General features: G+C 30.1%; 1 protein-coding gene across 2 annotated transcripts in view; it reads left to right on the top strand.

The window, feature by feature from the left end:
• LOC107451013 (proton channel OtopLc) overlaps window positions 1–27,668 on the top strand; it is a 99,524-nt gene that overhangs the window by 62,724 nt on the left and 9,132 nt on the right. For both annotated transcript variants that reach the window (XM_016066966.4, XM_071187244.2), the window contains 2 exons: window positions 20,729–20,843; window positions 22,996–23,254. In XM_016066966.4, the coding sequence (XP_015922452.1) occupies window positions 20,729–20,843; window positions 22,996–23,254 (374 nt within the window). The remainder of the gene's footprint in view (window positions 1–20,728; window positions 20,844–22,995; window positions 23,255–27,668) is intronic.

The following is a 27,668-nucleotide window of genomic DNA, read 5'->3' as shown; positions in this document are numbered from 1 at the left end:
CCTACATGAAACTTTGGAGAGCACTGCTTTTTAAGTGGAGTAATATTCCCCAGATTTCCAATTCAAAAACAACTCATGTAGCGAGCAAGATAAAAATATAGATAAGTTTTGCTTTCTAAAGACACTTATCAATCACGATTGTAATTTTATATGAGGCATCCTATTTATCTTTAAAATGTATTTTAATTACCGTTTATAATAATTAAAATACAATAGGATATAAAATGTCATTTTCTTACTTCTTACGCATTTTATGAACATAAAGTTTACAATGTTCCATAATTTAAGGAATGAAAAATAAAGTAGTTCTTTATTATATTTAATATAAAAAAATGTATTAGAACATACAAATTTCACTCAATAAAGAGTCTTTCTATTTTAAAATGTGAGAATAGCGCTTAACTATCAGGCAAACATCCGATTTGATTTTATATGGAACCACATTCTTAAAATGCATCTGGGATCTGCGAAGATCTGGGATTTTCCTTATTGACGACACAAAAACAATGCAGGCGTATGAGAGAACTACACTACTACACTATATATTTTGGGAAAGCTGGTGGTAGAGTTATCATGAAGCCACCGCATCACACTTCTCAATCTCCCAACCATGCATGGACTTGAGTTCACAGGAGACATAGCATAAGAGTGGATTCTGAACCAAGATGTGATCGATGAAAGTGCAATCCGATCAAACAGCTAGTCTATAGAACAAAGCATCGAATCCGGTCCCAAACCGTGATAATCAGAGACTCTACCCAGCATTCACTGAGTGGCAATTAGGACAATAATCTGTTTAAAAACTTTAACAAATAAGAATTTACTGGCTTACCTAAAACTGTATTGTACACAAACAAATTTCTCAAAAATAAAATATATTTAACTATTTAATTCCATTTATTAATTATTTGTAATTTCGGACAAAATAAAAGAGAGCATTTGAGTTTGCTTAGGCTGTATATATAGATCTAAATAGTTAAAATCTCTCGTTTTACCTAATAATAAACTAAAGGTGGTAGTAGAAAAATACTTAGATTCAACCTAGTACTACTCTACAGATGTTGTTACTGTATTGTAGCTACTGATAAATTAATGCTTAATAAAACATCTTTTAAATCAAGGCAGTTGAAATTATTAAGTTAGTGGAATCAGTATCATAATTTGATAATGTATGTATAGATGTCTGCTTTGAAATTGCCCTATACATTAAAAGCCTATAAAGTTTGGGCATTGCAATATTAGGCAATAAAATAATGGTTTTTCTTTTTTCTTTCTTTTTTTGAAAAATGCAAGGTATGAGGGTATAGAAGACAAACATACAGACTTGTTTTGTATTCATGTGCATGCATCGTAGCATATAACAAATACCATATTCTAACTATTTTATTAAATGAACTTGCAATTTCTATATCTGGTGGCAAAAATTAAACTCCATACTAACAATTGCTACAAAATTGTTTTCACAAAGTTCAAAGATAACAATTTTGAGGCGTTTTTGTAAATCAAGTCCAAACGTCGTTAGTGAAGACAAAGAAATAAATCTAGGAAATGCCTGCTCATACGGTCCGCTGCTCTAGAATCGTCACGCCTTCAACAGGCGTTGACTGACCGAAGAATAGGTCAGCCGAGAAGAACAGTTTCTTCTTCATACCAAACACTGCCGTACCGTTCTTCAATTAGAGCAGGTTGTTTTTCCGTGATACGAGCTTCTCTAAACCACGTGCCAATGGACTTTCATTCATACTTTGTAATGTAAATGATACTTGTTTGATGATGCCAGATGAAATAATATTCAATCCTTATCACCAACTAAATCTGGAAAATTGATTAACTTGACGCACGGATATTCAACCAACAAACTGGAAAAAAACTTGTGAGGAATAATGGTTCTTCTAACAACTCAGGAAAGAATGAGACAAACCGAACAACTAAGAAGTGCTTCCCAGTGCAGTAAAATATCATTTGAAAAATCTGTCTCATCTTGTAACAATTTCCCAAATGGACTTAAAGAAAGTTGTGAGGATTTAATGCTGCGATGTCCTGATGATGCAACTGATCGATCAAATAGTATATCATCAAGACCAAAAGGAGTGTATATCCCCAGTGAACGATTCCCCTCTCGATATATGAGATATTTGTCATCCCATTCTAACCTCTCAACAAATGCTCCAATAAAGAAAGGGTAAGTATTGGACAAATGGATACTTTTTAAGAAATATTTAGCTAAAACATATTCGTTATTTTGCTCATTTGTGTAGATTAAAAGTATAGGGACACACTTAGAAAAAAAGAGTTACTACCAGAATATGGTAAAATTTACCGTGTTTACTTACTTTATGGGAACACCAAAAAGCTCGAAAATTTTTATAGAAAGTCTTTGGTAATTACTTTGGCAAGATTAGCAATAAAATATAGTTTTGCAGTGTGCAATATAATTTAGTAAATGTGGCAAAATTTGTTCATTTTTCCTGCTACATTAGAGCATGACATAAAACCCGTTTATTTGACTAAACTTAATTTGCAGTTTTGCATTTTTTGCTACATGTTTGTTAATAAGAACTATAATTCCGAAAACCAGAATTTCTGGTATATCATTACCATATTAATAGAAATTTTTCCAAAGAATGGCTCAAATACTGTATATTTTTGGGCTTTTTCTGGAATTAGATTTTTATTTATTTGTTTAAAATGTCATTAGCATACAATACGGTAATTTCACCAGAATTTTTTTCTCCGTGCACAAACTACTGTCATCTAATCTCCATCTTAAAGAAAAAATACATTATATTCCTTAAAGTAACATTAAAAAACATGATTTACAACATTTAGATTACTTTATTTCCATATAGAGGGATGCTGAGGGTTTTTAAATATTTTAGGCAAATGTATACAATTTCTGTTATTCTTTACAATCTTTTAAGTCCAAGAAGTATTATTTAATGCTGTTATGTTCAAGTATGGATAAACTCGCCATCTCTTTCTTTTAAGAAACTGAGTGGGAGTGGTCTCTTACAAGGAAATGTCACCATGTATAACATGAAATTATGATATCACACAAAACTTTTTTTTAGATTTTGAAGCACAAAAATTTAGTATGTTATTAGTTTTGTGGGCTCTTGAATGGCTCACAGTTATTTCTCGCCTACCGTTCTATAAAAAAAAATATATATATATATATATATATCCTTTGTGTGGCATACGTAAAACAGGTTCGCACTGATCACAATGCTGACATAATTGTTTTAGAGCTCAGGGGATAGAGTGTTCGTCTCCCAATGAGGTGACTCAGGTTCGAATCCCAGCTGTGGTTGGTTGATACGAACTCTGCTACCATCTCACAGCGACCATAGAGATGAAGTACAATATCCTCAGTGGTAGATGGATCACGGGTTAGAATCCTCTTGCTGTCGTGGGAGGTTTTTGTGATTTTCCTCTCCGTGCGGGTTAAATCGGTTAGTTCCATCAAAAAGTCCTCCACAAAGAATAATTTGTCTCAGTGCTTGGTCTAGGAGTTCCCTTGACTTCTGGGTTAGGTTCAAAATAGGAAGGATACTGAGTTGAACAATGGTAGTCATAAAATCAGAATTGAGTCTTCTGTTCATTGCCGGTTATAAAATAAAGCATAAATAGAATCTATAATTTTTTTTTTGTCTTCTCCTTTGACAAAGTTACGAACAATATCAGTGTTAACTATTGCATATGGGCAGAGCATTATATATCGAACTGAAAAAATGCTAAAAGAGTAGGTTTGCCGCTAGTATAAAAGAAGGAAAAACGAGGAAACTGCTTTTAAATTTTGAAAGAATGTAAGGTTAAAGTACTGGTTGAAATTGCCAGTATTTTTTTCAAATTTCTTTTAGCATTTCTTGTAGAAGTATTTTGTTGTGATAATGTAAAATAAGTCATGCGTTAATGATTAGTAAGAATTAGTTTAGGAAATTATACTATATTTTTAAATGAAGGTGTCACAATAAAGAACGAACTTGATCTTCAAGATAATGCTTTTATAAATTTGGTAGCGTAACAGACTATGTCCGCTTGAATGAACTTAATGACTCGCTAAGCTATGACTTTAAAGTTGTTTAGAGTTTTCTTTACTAGAATAGACGATTTCAGCATCTTTTAGCAACTGCTTGTTTATAGTCTTAAGATTTATAATTGAAGTTGTTTTGACATTTTAAAAACAATAACAATAAGCTAAAACATTCGCTTCGATGTATTCATATATCTGAAAAGAAAACATTGATGATTTCATGTCTGAATTACTTTGTTGCAGTTATGATAAAATTCAGGTATTGAATTTTTTTTTTAAATTTGTACTTGCGTTATGTCTAAAATTGCCTTTATAAGGGCTTCGGAACTGAGTTGCATGCAGAGTAGCACAAAGCACCAATAAAATAAAAATAAATAAATGATAAAAACGGAGTATAATATTCTGGTAAAATTACCGTAATGGTGATAATGACATTTATGATAGTAAATCATACCATATGGTGTGCAATACCAGAATACGGTAAAATTTACTGTATTGCAGTAATTTTTACAAAGCGCTTTGGCAAAATTTACAAAATATGGTTTTATAATATGTGACAAAATTTGGTAAATGTAATAAAAATTTTAATTTTATCCTTATACCGTAGATCATGGTATAAACATCTATCTATTCGGTTAAATCTACTTTTCAGTTTTGCATTTTTTACTAAATGTCTGGTAATAAGAATTGTAATTTTGAAAACCAGAATTCCCGGTAAATCACTACCGAACTTTGATAATTTTCGCCATAATTTTTTTCTCGGTACAAATTTCGTGCTAGATTTGAATTTTGTGCTTAAGCTATCAAAATTTTAAAAAAAAAGGACATGCTAATTGCTTAAGATGTATTAAAAATGAAAAGTCACATCAAAGAATAACGTGTTTGCATTATTGAGCATTGTTGTATCATTTCCCGTTTGGATTATCAGATTTGGCAGCCTATGTTCTGCAATATATGCTGTTAAAAATTTTTCTTTGGGGTTATTTGAGGAATGATGTTTTCGCCAAAAAGCCCATGATTTCCCTACTTTTTGAAAGAGGAAATTTAAAATTTAGTACCGCATCAATGAAATTTAACTCCATTCATGCAAATCGGATATCAAAAATTTTTCCAAAAAAGTGCGTCTATACAACAAAGTCTCTTCTCCATATGAGTCAATAAGTCAATGAAATAGAAATGAGTCAATAAGTAAGTCAGTCAATCTGTATGAGTCAATAAAAATAGAAAATCTATTAAAAGGATTACTTGTGTGGTTTTCATATTATGGGTCCAAAACATTTTTTAATGTGCAAAAGATGAAAATTTGTAAGTCAGTTTTTAGTGTTTTCCTAGTGGTACTACTCCTTCTAAAGTATTCTCATTTTTTTACAATTAGCATTTTCCTTTTTTTAAAAATGACAAAGGTAAATACACGAATACTTTTTGTATTTATGTAATTTAACTATATATTTTAGTAATTATAGTTGATATTTCTTTTATTCTAATGATAAATGGTATGTTTAAATTGCCGCTAAATATAAAACCAATTTCCTTAATATCAATGAATAGAGTTGGCCATTACAGCGATCGAATGTGAAATATTGTTTTGTAATTTTTTGACAATGATATGTTAAAGTGTATTCCAACGAAATATTGTGGATATCATGCCTTCCGATAAATGTCGAATCTACGATAATATCAAATTTATAAGCAAGAATTAATATCGAATACAAAAATATCGCAAACATTACTTTTAACAATAGCTATAAAATACAAAAATATAGCAATTGATATTGATAACAATATTATCGCAATTGAGCTAGTTTCACTGCTATTTTTTTTTCAAATTTAGATTAAAATTACTTTAGACAATTTCGAAAACTAAAGTTTTTTTTCTGCTGGGTAATGAAATTTTTTTCCAATGTAAAATTAATTGAAATTGAAATTTTTTTTTATATATATATATCGTTAAATATCGATATTTTATGACGATATAAATCAATTCTGTGAAAGAGATGTTATTGAATTATTATCCCGCTATTCCATAAATACGTTTTGTTTCACGTTCGCAGTTAATTAGTTTCTACTGAAGTCTATCGCTATTATGTTATCAAGATTTATGTTTTTCGTTATGCAACTAAACATAGCAGATTACTCGAGTCGATTAGTTTAACAAAAGATAACTAGATCAACCGAGGAAACACTGATAATATCTTTATTGTTGCATAAGGAAAAGCCGGTTCATCTAATTGAAGAATCATTTAAGTAACAGCTTAAGTGCAGCTTCTAAAAAAAGAACAATAGAATCGATATTCAATGCACAGTGTGAAAAATATATAACGGTAGAACACCTAATTTGATGATGGCATATTTATGCACAATGCAATTGTAATGGTTCAAGAGAGGAACTTTAAGATGCTAATTAATTTGAGCAGACGATAATTTTAACTTACGAAATCAGACTTAAAAACGAACATAGTTTTCGACCTTTCCGATTGATAAAATTTAAAATAAAATCGTTAATAGTCTGCTATTTAAAACTGCATAGTTTGAAGTGATATATGAACTCGTATACCAAACAATTCAAAAATTTATCATTACTAAATTAATTAATAATGAATAAGTCTTTGAAAAAAAAGTAATCACGCATACTTTTTTAAATATTTCCCGGGGATATGGTAAGATATGTTTAATATTAAAGGAATAAAGCTTGTCTTTTTAATGACTAAACTATCGGGACAATATTTCTTATTTAACAATTTGCGGCTACTTCCCACAAGTTTAGAGGGCCAAATTTTGAATCCTCAAAAAAAAAGAAAAAAAATTGTCCTGAAGTAGAAAGTATTAAGTTATTTTGCATCTGATTTCGTGACTTAAAATATCGCCTGCACAAATTAATTAACATAATTAAAGTTATATCTTGAAACCATTAAGATTGCATATGATTTCATTAAATTTGAACAAAAGTTATGCAGGTGTTCCGATTTTTATTTTGCGCTGTGTACGGACAGCGAAAACAATGAAATACGACTTTTCATGAAATGATCGAATTTTTACGTGCAATTTTAATGGTTTGAGAAAAATACCTAATGCATGCTAATTCACTTGCTGACAACATATAATTTGGTGACGAAAATTGACACAAAATCATATCTTCCTTGAATTTACATATTTTTTAGTGAACAGCTTCTTAAAACTTCGGCTATTGCAGTTTGGAAAATAATTCCCTAATAATTTATCCAAGAAAGCGATCTTAAATTTGACCTGCTCTCTGTTGCTTTTTTTTTTGTTCGATATTCAAAAATATCCAGTTACAAACTAATTTAATCGAAGATATTTTCTGTAAAAATACTTTTCAATACTCGTTATTGTTTTTTTTTAAAATTTATTTATAATAATAGAAAAATGTGAGAATTATAAAGTACATTTATGATCATATCTTACAAATCAACGAAATTTTAAAAAAAAATCGGTTTAATAGGTTAGAAATAACAATTTAAAAGTACAACTGTCTGTTAGGAATTAAAATCTTCCTTTATTTTTGTTGTTCCTAGGGATCAATCAATATATTTTGTATTTTGGAAATTTAAATTAAATATCTGAATTTGTTACTAAAACTATTATGTCATATAATTAAATTAAATAAACATTTGATAGTAAACTAAGCAATTAAAATTAATACATTCCTATTTAAAACTTTTTTTTTTGCGTGAACTTCTCTTTTGTAAATGGTCCGCAAAATTAAATAAAAATATATCATTTTTGTGCAGCATTAATGAACAAAACATAAATCGCTATGAAATTCAGAATAATATGAAATAAAATGTGTTTACAAAAGCTTTCTAAATGTAAAATAAATAACACTTGCAAATGAATGCAGGGTGTTTTTATCGTTGCTCTTGATTTGGATATGACGCCCATTTATTAGAACACTTTAAACTAGAATAATTTATTTAGGTATTTATGAAAATAATTGCAATATTCGATCTCAACTGTTGTTTTCGAAATATTCATAAAAGAGTTTAATTTTTTTTCCATTTCGATTTAAAAGTTTTTAACAGTTAGGATATTCATTAAAATTGACGCGACAGTTGATTGATCGTAAGACTCAGTAGATCACCGAAGTTAAGTAATACTGGTTGTGGTCAATGAAGGAGAGGGTGACCACTTTGATCAACCTGCGAAGAGACAGAGTGTGCTCGGTATCGGTTCTTGTTAAACTGTTTAACCGTAAAATATTTGACTTCGGGATATTTGTTTATAATTCTAATGATGTTTAGAATCTTTCTTCCGTGTTTCTCACGATGTTGATATTAAATAAACGGAATTATTAGGGATTCGATTAAAAGTTCTTTTTTTTTTATCTTACAGTTTTCAATTTTAATCTTTTTTTAAAAGCATTCTGTAAAAATGTTAACTTAAAGCCACAACAAATTGACAAAAGGTATAAAACTAAACCACAAGCACTTGTCTCTTTTTTTGCATATATTCTTTAATATTTTGTGAGTTAATATTCATTATGCTCATGCCATTCAATTGGCTCTATATAACAACTAAGAACAGTACTGGAAAAAAAAACGGGAACTGTTTGCCGAACTATTTTATATTCTTAAATTCAGAACCTGACTCATCGATATTTTTTATTTCATTTTATGTTGTAGCTCTTGCATTTTAAACTTGATTTTTCTGAAAGTTGTTGTTGTTGCATGTTTTCCAGCAGCACTTGGATGACTGCTGGAAAAGATGCTCTTTCAGATATTCTTCTATGTCTTGGTTGATTTTGTAATGGTATTTCTCGCGTATGCCATTTACATATTCTCTAAGAATCAAATTATTTGCATATTCAAACTTGCTCTGTTTAATTCATGAGTTTTTCATTGATTCAAATAGTCATCGATGTTGCAATTTAAATTTCGAAAAGTGAAAGCTTTCTACACACGATACTTAAAACAGTTATTTACGGAAAAATCTGAAATATAAATCTACTGAGTAGAGATCATTGAATTTAAAAGTAAAAGCCTTATGTTTGCGTGTTAAAGCTTTCACAATATCTTGTTGCACGCAGTTTGTTGTATACCGCTGGTAAATATGCAGTATGTTCCGTGCTGTTATATCTGGAGTTCTATACACCAGCAAAATGTAGTATTGAAAGAAAAAAAACGAGAAGAAGTTTTGCAGTCAAACCATTTATCGATTTTTTTATTCAAACTATTGCACATAGAGGCACTTTTTTCATGTGTCTGGCACCTGCTTTACAAAGAAAAAATAACATTTAAAAAAAATATTATTTTGATGGTTACTCATTAAACACGCTCATTACGATCTTCTTCAATATGTTTTTTGACATTTCAATCGTAAATTTTTTGCATATTCTCTAAGAATCTAATTAAAACCTAAAAGAAGCCGTTGACGGAAAAAATTTTGAAATATAAACCTAATAATTACAGGTCATTGTACGCATACTTTATATTTGTACATTAGAACACTGACGGCGTTTTTTAACATACATTTCCAGTAGATCAGCGATAAATATTTATCTGGAGTTGTGTACAACAACACGCAATTGTGAAAAAGGAACGATGTTTTGTTGTCAAACGATTACTCTAGTTTTTAATTCAAACCCTGATATATAGAGGCCTTTTTTTATTCTGTGTCAAGAAAAAAAGTATGGCTACTGAGAAGCGGGCTCATTAAGATCTTCTTTGATATGTTTTTGACTCTTTAATAGTATTTCTCGCGTAATCTCTAAGAATCTAATTATTTGCATAGTCAAACGTGCTCTACTTATTCTGGGAATGTTTCATTGATTTAAATAGCTCTCGGTGTTGCAATTTCAATTCTTAATAGAATACGTTTTTCCACACGAAACCTAATAAAAATTGTTTACGGAAAAAATTTGTCGAAGAAAAGGAAAAAAAAACAATAATAAAAGAACTCGCTTCACTTTTTTTCCTAAAAAAATGCTTAGCAGACCCTAAACAAATCATTTTCTCCGTGGTCAAAAATGTCAGAACAAATAACAAAGGAAATAAACAAACCAAGCGAAACTATTTCCTTTTGTTGAAATGATAATCTGTTTATTGGACAGTAAACTTCTTTTAAACCAGTTTCAAATGTTTTAAAATATAAAAACACGATATAAAAATATTTGTGACATTTGTCTATTATCGAAATGATAGATTATCTTCTTTTACGGTTGTTTTATGAATGTAGATCATGTTCATTTGGCTTATTTTTATACATTTTCTCTCATATTTAGTTCCTTTAAAAGAAGTAGGATTTATCCTACATTTTGATTTAGCTGTATTTTATGACAATTAATAGTTTTCGCCAGCGCAATAATTATTTTTAGATTTTATTTCAAAAACTTCCCTGTGCAAATAATTAAAATGACCATTTTTAAATGAACTAAAATTAATGTAAGTTATCTTACACATTCAAATCTTTTTCCTTTTAATTCTTTTATACGTTAAAACGGTCAAAAATTAATTTACTTTTGGTATTTCTATTCCGTTGTTTTTGCATTCCTTCCTTATATTTTCATAAATAATTAATCCCATTTTCCTTTAAAACCATTCTCTTAGTTTTTTTTCAGAAAAAAACATAGAGCCGAAATTAAAACAAAGTTTATTAAAAAAATTATTTTCTATTTCATTTGGACCAAATATTTGAGCGCTAAATTTAGTAAAATGTATTTACCATAATAATAGGAACTGTGATGCAAGATGAAAAAATACTCTTCAAAAAAGAACTTAAGCGAAGCTATCTGAAATAATTATAGTTTTCATGTTTTAATGAATACTAGTTAATAATAAATAATAATGAACGCTTTTTTTGCATATAAATGACTGACAATTTAATTTAATTTATAAACATTATTTTACAAACATTAATTTACAAACATCTGGATCAAATGTTTAAATAAACGTGTTAAATAAGAATTTTTGTGAAAATTTCAATTTCCGTTCGAAAGGTATAAATATTATATGTTTTGTTTTTAACCTCATTAATTTTGGTTTCATTATATTGCGTTTTTATGACAAGTTATAGCACTAGTGTAACTGGTCTCTCTCATAATCTTTATACCTCTTTTTTAAATTACAAAAATTTAATAATTATTGAGTATTTTAATTAAATAAATATACAGCTTCCTTTAACTATTATTTCATAATATTAATAATTAATCATATCATAATTATATTTTTAATGAGTACTAGTTAATAATAAATAACAATGTTGGCTAATAATAAACGCTTTCTTGCATATAAATGACTGGCAATTTAATTTATTTTTATAATTACAAGCATTTGGACCAAATGTTTAAATAAAAGTTTAAAATACGAACTTTTGTGGAGATTTTTGATTTCCGTTTGAAAGGTATAAAAATGCATGTTCTGCTCTCAGCCTCACTAGTTTTGGTTTCCTTATATTACTTTATGACAAGTTATAACACTAGTGTAACTGATCTCTCTCATAATTTTTATATCTCTTTTTTAAATTACAAAAATTTAATAATTATTGCGTATTTCAATTAAAAAAATAAACAGCTTCCCTTAATTTTAATTTTATAATATTAATAATATTAAAACATTTGCACGCCATCCTTGGGTATTATCAATGCTTTTTAAACGTTTAATTGTTTTTAGGTATTTTTTAAACAATATAAATACCATTGTTTTTTCTACCTGTTTCAATTAATTAAAAGTGAAGCGTTACAACAGCCCGTTGTGAACCAGGGGGTTTAGCACTCCACAATTTCATGACTATAGCATGATTAGGGCAATGTGGTCAGCATTGCGCACAGGCAGCTTTTACGCCCCAGGAGAGATGGTTCCCAACGATTTAAATCTGGGTGGGCATCAAGGGGGATCGAACCCCGGTCAGAGTGACAGTTCCGTGCTTTAGCCGTCGAGCCATCAAATTTAACCACCGAACCTCAAATTATTTAAAAAACAAATATAACCTTGGAGGTAAGTTTAAAACTTTTACATTTTATGAGCATTTAGCGTTGACTTAATAAAATATATTGTTTATATCCCGTTTTTCTTATATGTCTCATACTGACATTGCATACCATTTTTAAAGCAGAATAAGAATTCGATTTTTTGATTGCATGTATAATTTTTGTGCAGAAAATAGTAACATAGGAAATTTTTTAAGCAAATTGTATTTAACGGTTTTAGAGATAGAGGGGAAACATGGAAGGATTGAACCTCTTTTTGCAAAATTATCTTTCTAATTTTCTTCAAAATAATTTTGATATTATAAATATACATTATTTCCTAACACATATTTTTATTTTTTACTTAAATTACAAATTACCCTAAATTACCCTAAATTACCCTTTTTAATAAAAAAATTTCAAAAACGTTAAAATATCTCTAAGAGGATTGTTTGGCCCACTATGAAGAAAGCCTGACCAATGGTAATTAAAATACTTGTAAAATTAAATATCTAAATAATTAAATATCTAAAGACATAATAATCTAAAATCTCTTAAATATCTAAAGGTCCCGCAGTGAACTGATCGTTAAGACACGGTTCCCTGCAGATCACCGAAGTCAAGCATCACTGGCTACTGTCAGTGTGCGGGTGGGTGACCACTTAGATCAGTCTGCGTAGGGACCGAGGGTGTGCGGTATTGGTCCTCGTTAAACTGTGCTACCGCAAAGTGCTCGATTTAGCGCGCAGGTCGTCGGGCTACCGAAGCGGGGGTGCCATCCTCTCTGCAGAGGATCAAAATTGTGATGGCATGTCTTCGGATCATCCTCAGGGATGTTTCCCAGACCGTCGTCAATAGCCTATTGTGCAGCTCTAGTGCGACGTAAATTAACAACAACAACAAATATCTAAAGGTATAGCAAAAAATTAGTGATGAAAAATAAAAATCTGAACTAAAATTGTTAAAGGAGTCCATTTTGTATCAGAAACCTAACTATGCAATTAAAATTCTATTATTCAAAATTTTATTTGTTTCTTGATCTTCTTAATCCTTTGGTAAGTTTTTTTTTTATTTATTTATTATTATTTTCATGTTTTACCTCATCTCAATTTTTCCTTTGGCAGAGATATGTCTAAATCTCACCTCGCTTAGAAGCCTTTTTGTAAAAAAAATAAATGCATATGTAAATAAAAAAAACATATATTAAAACTGTGCAATAGGTATACTAGCTTTCAATATATTAATCTAAAGATAAGTAAATAAAGAATTTAATGACATAGGACGCATAAAAGAACAACCTGCTAAAAAAAAAAGAAAAAGAAAATTACTTTTTTTAGATAAAATAGGCATCACGTGTGATTTCTCCTTTTTTGCTTATGGAAATGACCACATGGGATTCTGCTTAGCCGCTTCCCTTATAAATTTTTTTGAAAAAAAAAATGCAAAAAATCGAAAAAAAAATTTTTTTATTAATAAGTACAGGGAACTAAGACAAAATATAATACACAAGTTTCAAATTTAAATTTTTATTATTTAATGGGTAGAAAACCTTTAATTTACCATCAGTTTGCTAACCCGAGTTATCTCGGGCACAAAAAAAAAGTTAAATATTAGCTTTTGTATGATAGCTTTCAAAGCAAGGGAAAACTCAAAATGATACCTTCCAAACGCTAGTGAAGTGATACGCCATTTTTTTTTAAATTCTTTTTTCTTTGTAAATTCAGCAATTATCGTATATACAATCACGCAAAACACGTGTGCAGTCTCACAATCCAACAGCAAGAAACTACTAAACAAAACTTGGCAAACTTCCAATCACAGAAGATAATTATTATTATTATTATTTTGCTTCCGACCGAATAAAACAAAACGTACTGACAAATTATGCTATACCCGAGTTTTCTCGGGATAATAAATATTTGCAATATACCCGAGTTAACTCGGGATGATAAATATTTGCAATATACCCGAGTTAACTCGGGATAATTAGGAAAGCTGTTTATACCATGTTGCAATTTGAGAATCAAAAGCTAAATAAATGTATAAATATAAAAAGACCGAGTTGATCAAAAAATTCTTTGCCCCATGAAATTATCATGGGAAATTTACACTGCATATTTTTCGTGTAGTGTTCGCTATCACAAAAATTAACCACCATGTTTTTAAAAATGTATGTATAATATTTTATTTATTTACATATTTTATTTATTTATATATTTTATTTATTTATATATTTTATTTATTTATGTCCAAATATTAAGCCTACTTTAAATTATCTATCTTCAGTTGAGTGGCTGAAAATAATTAAAAACAGCTTACCAAAGTGGCAAAAAATATATAAAAGAACCAGACATTACGGTTTTTGTTCTTACAATCAGTTAAAGAGTAAATTCATTGAAAAACTCTCCTTCAAAATTCTATTTAACCTTATACAAATATTTAAGAAAACTATTCAATAACAATAGTTTTTTAAGGACTGGACAGTTTGATAAGGATATTTTAGTAAGTTAATAGTTAACACTTTTTTTTATTAGCCTTCACTTTTCAAAACTTAGCAACTTCTTCTGTATTCTTTTTGAATACTTCATTCTCGTTCAATAAAAGCTTCTTTCGTAAGATCACTTTTTAATCCTTCACAACTTTTTCCTTATTGTTCTTTTATCATGCTATTTAACTTTAAAATATTTTATTGTTTTTTTTATCTAAGGAAATTAATGGCATATGTTGTGAAATCAAACATTTCTTAAAACGCTTTTAATGCTTCTTAAGCATGTCTTATAAAAAAATTAAAAATCTCTCTAAAATAAATTCAATGCATCGAAATGTAAGAAAAGTTGGTGGAGAGGTAGTTATTTTTTTATCTCAAAAAACCTAAAAAAATAAAAGTGGACCCAAGTTCAAAATTTTTAGTAAAGTTAATTACAATTTAAATTTTCTAATGTAAGAAAACTGAAAATATATTATTTCAAACCAAAGACGTGAAAGCTCAAATTAACTTTTTTGCTACGAATTTTGACTTAAGGTACCGCAAAAAGAAAAATTTTCAAACAAAGATAAAGTTTTCTTAGTCTAACAGTATTTATTTATCGAGAACATACAAGAAATTTGATCCAAAACTTTTTATTTGTCACAGAGTTACGGCAGCTTAAATTTGGATTCAACATTTTTTATAACGGTTTGAACACATATGAGTATAATTATACGTTGCTGGTCGCATCCCTATTATGAAATGCTTCATCGTGTACTTCTGAACAAGTCATGCTAGGAAAGAGCCGCTAGCCGCGTATGACGACATTTCTGTACAATTACAATCCTGATGTTGTACTCAAACTCCCTTGGAAGTTTGTGGTTATCCCCCGTTGCATATTATGTTTTTAAACTTGCACATTTCCAGATTTAATTCGAAATTATCTAAGATCTGTTAAAATATCTCACGCTATAGAAAAAAAAAATTTCCCAGTGTAATTTTTTTAAACATTTGGTAAGCTTGTTACTTTCGCGAAAGGAAACTAATTCTTTGGGAAATTATGAGCCCTTTAACTATCTGAAGTGAAATAAGGAAGTGGATGAAAGTGAATTGGTTAATTTTTTATTCATAATAGCTCTTAATTTAAAATGTAACTCTCTAAATGAAAAGTACTGAAGCCTGAAACTTTCTCAGCTTTTGCTATTTTTCTTTCTTTTGCTATTTTTTATAATGTAACAGACGGTTGACTTACTTATTTCAATTCAATAGGTTTTCAATCTGAATTAAATTCTTTTTAAGGCAAATTAAAACAAGCTGTGGAAGAGTGATCAGGGTCAATTAACTTTTATTCTCTTTGTATAAATCAAAACATGCAAAAATGTAATCAACCTTTAAAATTTTGGTAAAAATTTCATTTTAATTGTCTTAGAGCTTGATAAATTAGATAAATTTATTTATGGACTTGCTATATATGTTTCCTTCATCAAAAATCATTAGAAATGTGGGCGTTATTTTTCCCTTAGCATTGGTTTTATAAATTATAAAATAAATGTACAGTTTAGCAAGTAAATATGGTATATTAATGAATAGTTTTTATATTTGATGACGCCCTCATTTTTTTTTTTTTTTTACATAGACATGTTTAAAGCCCGATTTAGGAATTCAGGTGTAGTAAAAAAGGGAAGGCCTTCTGAAACTAATAGATATTTTTAAATCGCCATAGTACAAGAAAATAAAAAAGTTTAACGAAATTTTGACGTAGTAAATACAAGCGTATGATATGCCAACATCTTTTTTTGAGAAACTTTTCATCATAAATTTTCAACTTCGAAGGAAATTTTTAAAATTACATACTAACAAATTTGAGAATGTGAGAGGAATTATAAATCGACTATGTCAACCTCTGTCAAATCTGAACTTTTTTTTTAAGTTTAAGGCACATTTGATAATATTTTTTTGTATGCTGCATGTACAAAAAATTGCAAGATATTTTAAAAATGTTTCAAAAAAAGAGGTTCGGTATTTTTTTGAAAAAATAATCATCTTGTGAATAAATAATTGGCAGAAAACAGAGAGATAAGCTCTGGCTAGTTTTGGAAAGTCCTACAGGCTCAAAAAACTTCAAAAGCACTTCTTTGTGACAAATTTCGTGAATTAATAAAATTGCATTATTTGAGATAATCCATTTTACGAATCATGGCATCGCAAATTTAAGAATTTTTAATTTGAGGATAGTAGGAAATTACAGCTTTATCATGAGCTTAAACCCGAAAACTTCGTATAGCTAGCTATAACGAGCTTGCGTCGGGCCAGGGCTTGGGCTGAACCAGTTTCATCTCGAATAGAAAAGACAACTATTCAAATAAATTGACAACGGACATTATAGAAGCGTGCCTAGACCTCGTAAGAGTCAAAGTTTTGACTACAGCCCAGTACCATAAGTAATGCTCTGCTACTATAGAATAGTTCACATTTATATTGGTTAAAATCTAGTCAAAAGAAGAGGGAAAATGCAGATTCTAGTGCAAAAATACTATATATAAAATACACACACTTCAAAACACAGATAGTTAAAATGTGAAGGATAAACTAAGAACATCACTGTACAATTTAATTCTGTCATAGTCTTTAAACTCTACATGGGTGTATACATTAAAGAATATAATATAGTTGTAAAATTAAATGATTTGAAATATTTTAAATCTAAATAATAAAGGAAATAAAAATTCTGATGTAAATTATTATAGAATTAATTTTACTAGGTTATTTTAAAAACAATCAAGGCCTAAAAACAATCAAGGAAAAATTAACTGAGGGGGAAAAAAACAAGAAGCCGAGAATATCAAATAGCTCACAATAATTATTTTTGGAATTTATTTACATAAAAATTTAAAATTAACTTCTTTCCGAGTTTCTTAAGTTGAGTTACTTACTATTAGCTTAAAATGACTGTTTTCTTAATTTCTAAGCTAATAAGTTATTTTCCAGGCATTCAAAATATGGTGAATTTCTATTTTATTTTTTTTCTTGAGCAAATGTCAATAAACTACACTGCTGTCTGTAAGATATTAATAAATGTAACTAAATAAATATACAAAAAAAAAAATTGGATTATTTTGAAGACTGAATTTGAAGAATTTTTTTTTTTCCGAATTGTCAAGTTTCCATAGAATCACCAGTATAAAACATTTCAGATAAAAAAGCTTTGATAGTCTTTGATAGTCGCTTTAACATATTTATTTTGTCTTAAAGATAAATACTATATTTTTCGACAGATGGCAGCGGCATTCCGCGTTTAAATAATATAAAGTTGGAAGAAATCTTCACCTGGAATTAAGTGTAGGATTATGAAAGTCTGTTACATGTTAATATATTCTTAAAAAGCACAGATTATTTGCCAAGTTATTAATTGAGCATAATACTTAGTTACTAATTAAACAACATAAATAACTGCATTTTTTTGCAATAAAAGTTATGCCAATTACAGTTATAATACTATTTTTCTCAACAGATGGCAACACTAACTCCATCAATTAAATATTTTAGATGCCTTCTATTATTAACGAATTGATTGACGTATTTCAAAGATTAATTTTATTTTGATAACCAGAACTTTAAAAAAATATATATAAAGTTCTTAGCCATTTCAAATTCCCAACTGAATAATATGGCTATTTAGTATAAAATCTTAATATTTGTCAATATAAAATCATTCGAATGTTCAATAAATAAATAATTGAATCTTCATAGCTTAAAATATAATTTAACGTGCATAAACACAAATATTACAGAGTTGCATAAGAAAATAAAGAAACTGAGCAACAAAATTGAGATAATGATTGATAAAAAATATTTTTTCCCTTGAAAAATAGCTATATTTTTGTTGATATAAAGGTTATTAAAAATTTTAAAGCTTGTTTTTAACTAGTTCTTTCACATATTCCATAAATGTTATTAAAATGTTATTAAATGTTCCTCTAAATAATAAATTAAATATTTAGGAGGCAAAAATATAAATGCTATCAAAATCTATCAAATTACTACTGAAAAATACAAGCTTGAAAACATCAAAACCTGTTAGATTACCAGATGAATCGAAGACAATTGGAATGCGCTTATTAAATATTCGTTAGTATTTTATCAGTCAATCAAATTGGTTTCAATATTTACAGTTCATATTTTTAGTTCAATTTATTGATTTCTTAAATTTCGCCATTCTTAAAATTAGATGTATTTTTTTAATAAAAAAAAAAGATGTCTAGAAATTGCTAATAAGCTATGACACCTTCAAAACAATTTCAACAAAACGATGGCGAGTCCGAAGATTTTCGTTCTTCAATAGTCACCAGCTAGGTAGCAGAATTTATGCAGAGAATCTGCGTTAAGTCCAAATTTGTCTGGCACCTCATTGCAGTTATGCAGAGATTATTATTGCAAAACATTCAGTTTTCAACACACATGTTGCAAAATCTGCAAGTATATAATAATCTTAATAATTATCCATAAAAACTTCATGTTGTTTAAATTTCAGTTGAATTTGATACAATATTTTTTTAAAAAATGGAATAAATCAGGATATAATAAAGCCTGTAATTAAGTAACAGAAAAAGAAAAAATCTTTACTTTTTGTGTGTTGCGAAGTCCTATTATGTTTTGAGATGTTTTAGGAGGGAGTCTTAGCAATTTCCCCAAATGTACTTGCTTGCTTTTAAAAAACGAAAATAAAACTGATAAAAAAAAAATCTGCAAATGCAGTAATAATGTAATAATGCCCTATTGGAGGGTTTCTGTAACCGAAACCACCAGTATTATGAGAAATACCACTGCTTAACAATAAAAATATCTGATGAACGGGAATTAAAACTTTGTATACTAGATCCGTTGAACCTAGAATAAAAGTTATGAGAATTTTTAGTCAAGCAGTTTTTATCAATTAAGTCTAGCATCCTAAAATTATTACAATGAAGGGGTGACCAAACCATCTGCCTAGTCGTCAATGAGTCAAAAAAAAAAACAAAAAAAAAGGAATCTCTATTAGTATCACAAAATCTTTTCTTTCCAGGGGCCTCTTTTTTTCTTTAGGGAAGAAAAACAGCTATCACATTAACTTAAAGCATATCTGACTTCGTAGTTTGTATAGCATATGAGATAACAAATTCTCTTGGAAAAAAGACTATGCATGGTATCTGGTACTATTTAAAGAAAATTTTTAAGATTCGAAAATCTGTTTCCTTGTCAGAAGGTCTGGTTGAACTGAAATTGAACAAGACATCATTTTTGCGTAAAAGAATACTTGGGGTAGGGAATCATTTGTATTCCGTGGGTTTGTTGGTATAAACTGAGATTTATTAAGCACTGTCGATAAAAACGATTAAAAACCTCATGACTATTCATCAATAATAAGTACACATGAAAAACTTATAAAAGATTTTCCGTAATTATCCTTCTTGATACATAATATATTACAAGACTTCTTGTTAAAAATTAAGTAAAAAAGTACACTTATGGGGGTCAGAAACGAGTATTTAAGCGAAGGGGAGGAAAACGTTATTGAAATCTATTTTGTAAAAAAAGCGACTGAAACATTGAAGATTTTTATTGAAATATTATACTTTTCTTCTATGTTGGATCATAAAGTACCATTTTATAAATACCCCTGTTCATTTCACTTAGGTGAATAAATACACTCATTGAGATAGTCAGATTCGGAATTAAGGAAACGTACATTAAACGCTGACTATCTTCTAAACGTACTCTCCGCATAAAGATCTTAATTTTATTTACATTAAAATAATAAGTGAATATTATTTTAGAAAAAAATTCTGCTTAAATTACCGTACTATATGATAATGAAATTTCAAATTAAAAAAAAAGAACATGTTTCTGGTAAATAGAACCAAAATATAAGCTTTTCAAACCATTCATTTTATATTTTTTCCATTCTTATGGTACCCGAAATTCTGGTTTTCAAAATTATAGTTCCTATTACCTCACATTTAGTAAAAAATAAAACACTGAAAAGTAAATTCAACTAAATAAATGATTTTTTTTTTTGCCATGCTCTTAAATATCATGGAAAAATTACTAAATTTTATAGCATTTACCATATTTTATCACATCTTAGTAGTTTATTTTACCAAAATCAATACCTAAGTACTTCGGTTAAAATTACCGAAGTTCTTGGTGTTCCAATAGAACCGGTAAATTTTACCGTATTTAGGTAGTTTTGAGCATATTTTTTTTCTCAATGTATGATTTATCTTCTTATAAACTGATTCAGTATTAACAAATGTATTTTTTTAAATAGAACCCAACAGTTTATTCTGATGAGCTCGATCTACGCTCAACTGCTGGTTGTTATATGCGTGGTGTTTTTTACGTCAGAAATTGTTACTCCTCGAGTTCCTCTATTTTATTTTGAGGTAAGTTGATAAATTTTAATTTTACTAAATTGTTACTATATCGTATTAAAATAATGAAAATTATTATAAAAATAATAAATCGTTTCTTGACAATTTCTATACTTTCAATAAAGTAACTGGTTTATAAAGAATTATTGGTTTATAAGCTTTTAAAAGTAGTTTTGAGTCTTGTTTTATTTTCATAATTCCATTGATACGTTCTATAATTTTAGTAAGGTGATTGGTTTATTAAAGCTATTCAGACTAGTTTCAAGACTTGTTTCATTTTATGCCATACATTATCATTAAAACCGTAACCGTTTAAAAGGTCTAGCATTTGAAAATGATTATGTTATTATATAAATGTTAAAATATATAATAATGATTATGCTACCATATAAATGTTTATTAAAACAGCGAATTTTAATTCAATTTTCCGACAATTTACAATTTAACTGATAATACTGAGGAACAATTTCTTTTTCTGTCTTCCGTTGCATGAGATTTAGAAGATCTTAGATACTTCAGATCTTAGATATCGCTGAATTCAAATCTTCAATCGGTTTCTTTCTTCTAACTACAATTTTTTAATGATATTTGTAGTTTATTTCTTTCGAAATATTCAAGTTTAAAGACTTTATATGTGACAGAGGGTCACATAAATGTTACATCAAACTTCTAGGGGAGATAAGGCTCATCATCAGGATTAAAATTGCATAGGCATTCATGCCTGGAAATGTCATCATAAGCCACTAGTGGCGCTTTCCTATTATGAACTGTTTCTTCTCGTGTTTTTGAACAGGTCATAATAGCTAAGCACCCCTAGCCAGATACGGCGACATTTCCGGGCATGAGTTTCTATATAGTTTTAATACTGATCGTCTGTCCTAACTTCCTTAGAAGATTGTCACTACATTTACGAAACCCCTTGCAATTTGTAATGTTTTTAAACTTGTACAATAAATAGGCTAAAAATGTTATTTTAAAAATAAATCTGTAGTTTTAGAAGCAAAACTAATTTCTAATCCCCACATTAATAATAATTTATTATCCCCACACTTGAATTAGGCACGATCAAAAAAATTTGATCACAAAAAATTTTTTCCCAAGTGAAATATAAGGAGTTGATGAAAAAGTAAGGTCACACCAATGTGCAATATTTCCTGAAACTCGATGCAATGTTGTTATAATTTTCCTTTAAATATTTCAATATTCATTGCTCATCAATTCAATTAGAAGCCCAGAAGAATATAAAAAATACTGTATTTTTGCCTATTGTTGAAACTGATTTATATGACATTTATATATTAAAGTTGTTTTCGTTATCTATTCTTTTATGTTTACATTTTATCAAAAGAAATATGAGTTTTTTCAGGAAAGTTGGTTAATTTAAACGCATAATCACAAGCTATTTAAAACAGAATGAAAGTGATATAGAAGTAAGGTTTAATACAATCAGATGAATGGGAGTAAAATGTTTTAAAAGAAATGACAAAATTAGGCATCTTCGATTTTATTTTACTTTTAAAATAAATTTAGAATACGAAATAATAGCAGTATTTCTTTTTGTTTTTCAAAAAAATTGCTTTTGTTTTTGTATATTTTTTAAAAAATTTTAAGAACGAAATTTAAGAATACTATTTTTTTTACAACTCGCGTAATTGATAAAAATTCAACGAAATCCTAGCACATTTTGAGAGGCAATGAAAAAAATTTGAGAAAACCATTTACTTCGATAGATCTATTTGAAATTTGAACGTGTCAATAAATTCTGCTAAAAATCTTTGTAAGAAGAAAGGCATACAGATTTGCGACAAACTACATCCATGAAGACGTTACAAACTTGGAATATTTACAAATTTGAATGGATTGTTTACAAGCGCCTATCAACATTATTTGCAAACATCGGACAAATATTGTTACCATTCCAGAGACTTTTATTTTTACTTAAGTCCAAAAAATAATGTCAATAAATAAAGACAAAAGGTGATAGATTTGTATGGTTTACTGCATTCTTACTAAGTTCAAAAAGAATCGCAGGCACCATGGTTTACTATCTCCATTCGTTTTTATTTATTTGATCTTTCTAACTGTCAGCTACTTTTGAATAACTGTTAAAAATATTATCTTGTTACCTTTTACATCTTGTAATTAATTACGATTTTCTTTGTAGGGATTTTATGTGTTCTTGTATTCTGTGAGTCTTTTATTCCTTCTCTATGTTTACACATATCTCTTAAGAGAGCCAACATCAAAACCTTCCAGAAAGTTGAATCTTATGGAAGGATTACGAATGAAAATGGGAGAAAAAGCTCCAAGAAAAGAACTCCCAGAAACAAATCTAGCAACTATTAATCCTAGGCAAAAAAAGCATCGAATTTCAGAAAATGACAGAAGTCATGGAAGTTTGTTTCTCAGGATCGGTGCAATAGGTAAGTCAATATATTAATTAGTGTAATAAATTAGTTGTTAAATTTTGTACAAGGAGCTTTCTTAAATAGCCGGACAATTTTAATAGCAGATTTAGTTGGAGCCAGCACTGTTCATTAACATTCAGGTACCTTATTTCAGATTTAATTTTCTCATTAAGGGAGTTGCGGAAAAATATTTAAGGTATCTATGGAAAATTTATTATGAACAGATATATTGAAGGTTAGTGACAAGCTGATTGCAAAGATGTGCAACATTGCAAAGATGTGCAAGGCTTTAATGGCGACAGAGAAGGCCCTAAAATTCTCACAAGATGTAATTTTGATAGAAAAGTTAGTTTTTAATTTAAAAATTGTAAGTTTTTTATTGATTCATAAAGTATATAGTGGATGGTTATGTAGAAAGCATTATAGCAGGTGATGGAGAGGGCTGAAATACACAAACTTTTATCGAAATTTTAAGTGACCTTTTTGCATTAATGTAGCTGAACTACAATGCAATTTTATCATTTAAGGCTTGAGTGATAGTGAGAATGTTAGCGTAACCTTTAAAATTCTGAAAAAGAAAACCACAAAGTAGTTCAACAGAGTTAAATCGCATAAGTTTTACACCAAACTCTGATCATCAAAACGGGAAATTGCACGTTGAGAGAAAGACAATGCTCAAAATATTTCTCATCGACGCATTTTTTTCCCGCAGAGCTCTATTTTCAATGGGCTACTAGCAGTAACAGTCTTTTTTTCTTGTTGGCAGTAATTTATGGCGCAAAAATGCGCAAGATTCAAATTTTGCATGAGTTTCGGGACACGTGTTCACTCAATAGAAAAGCGGACATTTTAGTGTTCTAAAAATTAAATGAAATGGTTTCTCATTCGTTTTTCGTACTATTTATTTGTTTAAAAGAACCATAAAAGAGATTTTTTGTACTGTGCTTAATAGTTTTAAAGAAAAACAGGACAGTAGTTGTCTTAAAAAAAACTCTTTACGTAAATTTATTGATCGCCTTATGAATCAATATATATATATACACTGAAGAGCCAAAAAACTGGTATACCTGCCTAATATCGTGTAGGGCCACCGCGAGCACGCAGAAGTGCCGCAACACGAAGTGGGATGGATTCGATCAATGTGTGAAGTAGTGCTGGAGATAATTGACACCATGAATCCTGCAGGGTTGTCTATAAACCAGTGGGAGTAAGAGGGGGTGGGGATATCTTCTGAACATCATGTTGCAAGGCATCCCAAATATGTATGCGATGTCGTAGATTTGATGTTTTACCGGATTTCCGATGCTCACGGTATGCTTGTGAAATGGTCGTACGTGAAAATCCAAATTTCATTGCTATCTCGGAGATGCTATGTCCCATCTCCCGTGCGCCGACTATAACACCACGTTCAAACTCACTTAAATCTGTATAACATGGCATTGTAGCAGCAGTAACCGATCTAAGAACTGTGCTATGAGCTATGAATGGTAACAATCTCGGTATATTGGCGCGAAGCGCCACTCACCGATTCATCGAATCTGTGAAGTCATGAGCTAGTAAGTCATAATTTACTAGTAGATTTAGGATTTGTAGATGTAATCGCAGAGTAGAGAATCTGCGGTGTCATGTCAGTCTAAGTCTTTTGAGGGTGCAAAACTCCATTAGTTTTGCGGGGCTGGCAGGAGTGATCGAAGCAGCTGAACTAACTCTTCGTTTTGTAGAAGTTCTTTCATTTCCTTGAAGAGGAGCAGAAATCTGTTGGCTGCGTCGGTGGGTGTCTTGGGTGGGGCTCTTCTTCCTTTTGAGGTTTTCCTGGGTCTTGCACCGCAGCCCGAAAAACAGGCTGGGTGCTCACCATCACAGTTGATGCATTTCGCCGGGGATGATCTTGGCTTCGTACATAAGTACGAGTAGTGGGGTTCGGCGCATTTCAGGCAGGCAGGGTTGGTTGCTTGACAGTTTCGCTGAGTGTGACCATATCTCTGACACCTGTAGCATTGTATCTGATATCTTCCGCCTCTGAATCTTTCTACTTTAACAGTTCTCTCAAGCATTGAGATGATGTTATAGATGTTTCTACTGGTGGGCGTGTCAGTCTGTATGACGAGGAAAAGTGGGAGGGGCCTAAGCTCCTGACCACTCCTCCTTTTGAGCTGAACTATTTTCTCGGGCCTAAGTCCAATTTCGATGAGGTATTTTTCTATGGAAAATATATCCGTGTCTGCTTGTAGTCCTCGGATGAGGGTCTTTAGCTTTTTGTTTGGAGTAATTTCCATTGCTGTAGTGGTAGAAGCAGTGGGTTCCGCCGGAACGGCAGTCTCCCCGCACTCTGCCGGTACTGGATCCGCTTGGGTGGCGGGAGCTGGATCTGGGTTTGGGTGGATGGGTTCGCCCTCTGGAATATCATCCGCTTGCGTCGCCAAGTTGACGCTAGCTTTGATCTTTTTCTTCTTTTTCTTTTTCCTTTTCTCGACGAGATCAGGAGTCTCTGTGGTATCCATCTCGATGGTGGGCTGGGTTATTGTCTCCGGTTCAGGACTGGGTGTTTCAGTATCCAAATCAGGCATTTGAGTATCCATGAGTTCAACCGGAGTCTCAGAGGTCTCGGACTGCAGGGGAGTTTCAGTCTTTTCGGTAGTACTGGTCTTTGCTGTAGTCTCAGGCCTAGTTGGTTCCCTGTAGGATCCTTTCTCTTTGATCTCTCGGTATCTGTCTCTGATAATTCTCAATCTGCGATGATTGTCGTAGTGTATCATTTTTCCGTTTCTGTTGAATCTCCATTCGAAGAATTTAATTTGGCGTTCAGCGTCGCTAATCAGATTATCGATGGTTTCTAGTGTGGCTGTTCTATCTGCGTAGTCCACGTAATTCCTTTTTGCGTCTTGTAGGTCCTGTTCATTCATTCCATCGTAATCAGAGTCTGAGTTGTAGTCGGGAGGAAACTCGTATTTAAACATCCTTTTACCTCCACGTCCGAATCTGTGCGTAGTAGACATTGTAGCTAGGGAGCTCGGTCACAACACAACCTTACTCCTCGAAGTCTCAAGAGAGCTCTGCTCAAGGTCCTAAGAACTGTGCTAGTCACTCGTTGTCTTATATACGCGTGCCGATCGCAGCGATGTACTTTGATTGGCTCCATACCCCTTTATTTGCATACTCATGCCTATACCAGTTTTTTTGGCTCTTCAATGTATATGGGTGATTCTCACGAAGCATGACAATTCACTGTCCCTTGCTCCAAGATCTAATACTATAATACTATAAGAACTTTCTTTTAAAAAAAATTAATAAAGAGCATTACTGTTAGCAATTTAAAATGACTTTGCACTAGCATTGACTGTTTTGTATACTTAAAAAATTTAATTGAATATCAAAATGTCATTTTCCTGGCATGTCCCAAACAATATTTCCAATAATAACTAGCTTCATAACTTCCCATACATTTTTCAAAATCTAATTTTTTTTATCTCATCCTATGTAAGCATTTCTAGAATATACGCAGAGGGTATTGTTTACTAAAACTTCGTTTAAAATAATTTTTTCCGTCAATAATTTGTTTGTCCCATGAAAATCTGTCATTTTCCTGGCTACTTTTATTTCGTGATTTATAACCAAAATTGATAGCGCCAGGAATCAATATCTTATGTTAATAGATTGATTAGATACCCTCCTATCTGAACATGTTTTGTTGCATGAATAAAGAACCAACTTTCTGGCTCAAAATCTATTTCAAAAAATTTTTCAAGATGAGTAGGTTTTTATGCTGTCATTTTCTTGGCTTCTTGAAATCATTAATAACAAAAACTACTAGATTTATCTGAGTTATTTTAAAAAATACTGCTGTTTTCTGCAGAATATAAACGTGTTCGGCCAAAATATCAAATTAAAGTAAAGTTATATGCTATAAAATGGCGAATTTGTCATTATTCTGGTTATCATTTTCCTGGCTTATGAATGCCAGTACATTGAAGTGTTACCAGAAATTCTTTTTAACTGCTGTAAAGAGGGAAAGCAAATATTAACCTAATACCAAGTTTATGTATGATAGTAATATGCTTGGATGTAATCAAAGTTATTTATTTATTTAATAATTGATTATTATACACAATTTTATTCTCCACATATCAGCAACAAAAAATTTTTGTTTTTTTTTCTACAGTGGATAAAAAGAATTAATTTAAGCAATTTATGGTCCATCTAACATAAAGGCTTAAGTTTAATTACTTACTATTTACTTAAAATGACTGTTTTTTAAACTTCCAAGGTAATATGTCATTTTCCTGGCATTCAAGATTTAGTGAATTTCTATTTTTTTTTCCTCGAGCAAATATCAATAAACTACACTGCTGTCTGTAGGATATTAATAAGTGTAGCTAAGAAGAAGTATACAAAAAAAATTTTAGATTATTTTGAAGACTTTAAATTTGAA

The sequence above is a fragment of the Parasteatoda tepidariorum genome, chromosome 11, assembly GCF_982258835.1.
Source record: "Parasteatoda tepidariorum strain Cologne lab strain chromosome 11, Ptep-v5.0, whole genome shotgun sequence".
Classification (NCBI taxonomy): domain Eukaryota; kingdom Metazoa; phylum Arthropoda; class Arachnida; order Araneae; family Theridiidae; genus Parasteatoda; species Parasteatoda tepidariorum.
This window is presented reverse-complemented; position numbering and strand designations above follow the sequence as displayed.